Below are 5223 nucleotides of genomic sequence, written 5' to 3' on the forward strand. Positions count from 1 at the left end.
GCGATTTGAAAAGATTGTGATAAGGTATGTTAAGACTAAACCTTTCTTTATTTTGACATAATCCCGTAACTACATGAATTTGATAACGAGGCATAAAGAGAAGTTCGTATTGCCTCTTCCCGTTTCACTACACCCTACCATTCAGGTGTTGCCTCTTCTCGCTTCGCTTCTAGGACACTGATACTTCTAATTAGGAAAAGTAATTTTATATTGTAATTGTCCAAGCAGGATAAAATATGAATATACATTTGACATAATTCAAATAAGTGTAACTTATTACACTAACAGTGTAAAGCTTTTGTACAATAAATTTACGTATAAAGTAATTACAAATATATTTCTAAAGTAAAATACCCTGGCTTGCCATCACAATTCAAATTAGACTTGTAGTATTACTTTTTTTGTACTTTTGCAGTGCATAGAACTCAGATCCTTTCAAAATAAGAAAGATTGACAGCATGTGTGTAAATATAGAGTTAGCTATTTGAAAACGAAAATTAGTTCACTGTTTTAGCAAAATATTTTCCTCCACATAAAACACACCCTTAACGCAAATAAAATGTTATGCTCAAATAGAGGACAGGCCCAAGTAACCTCTTAAAGTACTGAAAGGACAAAACTAGCATACTGATGCAAAAAGAATCCCATGATAAAAGAAAAAAAGGCAAAACATGCAGAAAATTGATTCAACAACACCCTACATCTATATGGTCCAAGCTGAAATTATAAGTTTGACGCAACTCATGTATTCATAATAACGCTTGCTTTCATCTCTTAAATGGCAACAGCAATTCTTCCAGCAACTTGGTCAAGATCTCTCTGGCCATTGGATGTGATTCTCCTTCCACTGAAAAAAAGGAGTAACAAAGATCAAACAGTAATTCTTCTATAAGAATCAGAAAGACAATAAGTTGTAGCAGCACAACACTTCATCTCATTTCAGAGGTGAGTCCTTCCCATCCCCCTATTTAATTTTATGCCTATTTCTCAGGATACATAGAAGAACGAAAAAATAAAAAATCCTGTTTCAGCACATAAAGCATCAGTACGAAATGCAGTGTTAGGGGAACAACATCAGCTAAATTCGAATAGCAAAGACTCCAAAATCAAGGGAAACAACTGTTATTCTCCTGCTGTATTCCCCATTCCACTCAAATAACATTTCAAAAAGATGTCAATTCCAGGAGTTTTTCCTTAGCAACTGAATTCAGTCCCTACAATTTGAAAGATGCAATTGAAATGTGACAAGAATGCTTACCCCTTGGGATCAAAGTCAATGATGTTCATGTTCTGCAATTGCTGAAGGATGTTGCGAGCAACTGAACCACTGCTCTTGCAGAAATGACGTGGGCGGCTTCCATTCCTCTGGTTACCACCATAAATTCTTCGGAATCCACCAACTCCAAGACCTCCTCTCAGATAGATCTTCCTTGCCATGGAAGCTGTCCATACAATACAAAACAGAATGGAAGAAAGTTAGGAACAGTAATGTTTTAGTCACATAATTTTCTTCTTCAATGTGAGGAGATAAAGGAAATACATACCAGCTCTAATGTAGTACCAATCAGGGTCGTATGGGGCAAGCTCTTTCAGTTTACCAGTCTTGACAATGTCAGTCCACTCAGGAAGCTCCATCTGTGGCAATGAAATTTAATAATCAGCAAACAAATAAGACAACTGTGTTTTCTATCTCACATCCGAACCAAATTACAGCAGCAAGCTTGCCTAAACTAAACCAAAGGTAGGGGGTCAAATAGACAACCTACTATATCGAAAAGGGCAGCCAGGCACTCTCCCTATTGATCATTATACATAATAGCATGCTGCGATATCAGACAACTTTTGACCTTACATAAAGCTATCTCATTCTACCACCTCAGACTACATACTCTAAATGAGTGTTAACAATATAGAAATGGTATGTATGTAAAATTAACAAAATATGGCAACAAATTCAAGTGCAAACCAAAGTAATAGCTTACGGTCTTTAACAGGATGTAGCAAACAAATGTTCTCTCGATTTAGAGTGTCTGTTTATGTTATTTTTATTTTAAACACAACCGCTTTCAGGCCAACGTCCATAGTCATGTACAATCATGTATAGATTGGACGACTATGTCAACCAAACTTCTTCAGTTATTATACTTATGAGAAAACACTAGTAAATACACTGAAAGGACATCTTAGCTAGAAATATAAGTAAACCACACATAAATCATAGACACACGATAGAATATCAATGATCAGATTACAAGCATACACACAAATTAAAAGCAGAAAGATAATCCATCAGATAAATTTGTAAACTAGAGAAAGTTTACACTACGGAGAAATGAACAAATTGTAAACTAAAAAACTTTACACTATGGAGAAATGGATATATCTATTGTTTACAAAGAGAAGTGGATTTGAGAGAAGAATGATAAAGAGAGAGGCAGACCTTGCCGGAACGCTTGAGGTGAGCGGCGTAAGCTTTCACGAACTCGTGAGGTGAAACATCCTTCACATTTCTCGCTGGCTCCATTTTTGGCTTTGCTGCTACTGCGGCGCCTGTGCGTCTCTCTCCTACGAGTTGCAGCAAGGGTTTGTAAGTTAACAAGAAGGATGCTAGGGTTTATATTTGTGGAATATCGATAATAAAGGGCCTCCCTCTTTTATAATAAGCCCATAATACTCGGGCTTCACGAAAGAAAGCCCAATGACCTCGTTTTATAACATTACTAGTGACGGTATGCCCGGGCATATTTAGTAGGCGTTTGGCCATAAATTTTGAAAGTTTTTCTTTTCAAATTTTTTTTTTTTAAGAATGCGTTTGTTTATAGAATTAATCTAGTTTTAAGAGATTTTAAAAATCAAAACTTCAAATTCAAAATATAGCTTAAGACCTCTTTTTAGGCTAATCATGATAATTTTGGACTTTTTCGCTAAACAAGGGACTTTTTAACGTGTCAATTGCCCCAAAATTAACACAAATAAGCTTTTTCAAAAAATATTCAGAAATCTATGTCCAAGTGATTCCTTAGTGTTATTGTTAACATTATTCTTAAATATCACTCCCTTCTCCATTTAAATTCGCCGTGTTGATTTTATATATGGTAATAAAATTATCCCTTTAGGAGCTATTTATAAAAATCGACTATTTTCTTCTTCTTTTTTGTAAATCAAATTTAAATATATGAAGAATCCGTATCTATATGTATATTTTTGGTTCTAAATGTTGGAGTGCAATTTTAGCTCCAATATTAAAAAATACTCTTATGTTTGAGTTTATCTTCAAACAATCAATAGATATTTTGAAATTACTTAAAATCGTTAATAAGATAATTAACATAAAATATTTTGTTACTCTATTTAAAAGCAACTAAATTGGTGAAAGCTCTTGATAAGAGTGGCACTTCATTTTTAAATTTGGTGGGTAGATCGACATCTTGATCTGAAAGACGTGACACTATTGTTTTCTCCTAATTTAATTGAAAGACGTGACACTGTTGTTTTCTCCTAGTTTAATCATTTGTTGAAGCATATTTCTAATGTATTGATTTGTGTTTATTTTCCCCTGTGTATTTTAATATATTTCTTTTTTGCTTTAGATATATTTTAAGGATATTGTAAATATTTCAAGTATGATACAATTTATTTATAGTCACTAAAAAGTTCTTCTAGTAATCTTAAGATCTTTCATTAAAAGATATAAAAATTCAAATAGAGATAAAAATTGATTTAAACATATAAATTCACAATGTTTTTGCATGAATTAAAAGTCTTGTGAGAGCACAAGTAGCGACAAAAAAAAAAAAAAAAAAAAAAAAAGAGAAGTTGGAGGTGACACATATGAATAGTACGTGTGAAATATGGAGTCAAATGGGCCCAGCTTTTGTAGTACGTGTCTTCAAAGTTACATGTGAAAAGATAGAATTTTTGGGGCCCACAATTCAAATAAGATGTAGCATGCAGAAGTACACATATAATGCAGTCAAGTTCGCAGAAAAACGATGAAACTACAAAACTACTATATCACTCTATTTACGATGTTGTTCTATCCCAAAAAATATGAAAGAGTAGATATATCAACCCAAGGTAACCAAAAACTTGATCCCAAATGCAGCGGACAACATGATTTTGAGAAGTAATGAATTTCACAGTTAATACATTAGATAGCAGCAACAAAAATTTGGTCCTCCTCTTTTCATCATATCAAAGCAGCAGCACAGTATCTGCTAATATAGCTACTAAGCATGCTAAAGATAGATTAACTATTCTGTTTTAACGAAGTAATTACCTTGCAACTGTAGGGATATAATTAAAGACAGCTATATATTGTTAACAACATTTTACTTCTTCATGTAAAGCTAAAATTGCAATAGCAGAAAATAATTTTAAATGCAAAGCCACAATTGGAAATAAAAGTTGAAAGATGATCTCAGGTGTTATATCCCCATTTTGTGCTTCTATAAAGACTGAATTTTTGCTTCGATAACACAATGGAGAAGGAACAAAGAGAAATTGTAAAAACAAAAAACCAAAGGTTGGATTTTTTCTTCCCAATTTTATGTTTGTTTCAGGGTCCAAAGACTGAAAATTTAGCTCCGACAAACAAAATATATAATTTACCTGGATCTCGGAGGAAACAATAGAAAACCAACAATAGTTGAGAATATTAGAGGGTAAATGGATCTAGGGTTAAACCAGGGGAAAAGAGAAGAGCTTTTCAAACCAATAAGCACTGCAAACGTCGATTGTGTTACTGGAGAACTTTTGGTGATTGATTATATGCATAAAGCAGAAGGAATTTTGGTGAGATGTGGTGAGGAAAGCAGTAGGAAGAAGGTAGCTAATTCGAAAGGAAAAGTGACCCAAAAACGTAAAGGATAAACGCAAATTTTCAGATAGATTAGCACCAAAGTTACCTCCAGCTGTCAAAGGGAAAAGTCCACGTCCTATGCTATTGATACACTGAGTCAGCATCAGAGGCAAAGCCTGCAACTTTAAGAGTAATAAGTAGAGCAATAAGATCAATATAGAACTTTAAACCACAGGAGCAATGTAGTTTCACGGGGCAACCTGTATCTTGGGCCTTCAAAAAGCCTCAAAGTTACACTTATTCACTAAAAAATATGTGATGACTATTGATGTAATAAGTTACAAAAGCGGGGGCAACAAATATTTTGATTAAACATGGCCTAACAATTGGGCCTTGAAAATGTGTCAAAAGTTCCATTTATT

The 5223-nt window shown here is 33.8% G+C and overlaps 1 protein-coding gene across 1 annotated transcript; it reads right to left on the reverse strand.

Moving 5' to 3' along the window:
- Nucleotides 482-2623, reverse strand: LOC109234576 (40S ribosomal protein S19-3-like). The gene is made up of 4 exons (XM_019400619.1): nucleotides 2441-2623; nucleotides 1545-1635; nucleotides 1259-1442; nucleotides 482-847 (listed from the first exon to the last, which is right to left on the reverse strand). Exons 1-4 carry the CDS (start codon nucleotides 2522-2524, stop codon nucleotides 775-777), a joined length of 432 nt encoding a protein of 143 aa, XP_019256164.1. The 5' UTR covers nucleotides 2525-2623; the 3' UTR covers nucleotides 482-774.

Source organism: Nicotiana attenuata, chromosome 11 (genome assembly GCF_001879085.1).
Source record: "Nicotiana attenuata strain UT chromosome 11, NIATTr2, whole genome shotgun sequence".
Lineage (NCBI taxonomy): Eukaryota > Viridiplantae > Streptophyta > Magnoliopsida > Solanales > Solanaceae > Nicotiana > Nicotiana attenuata.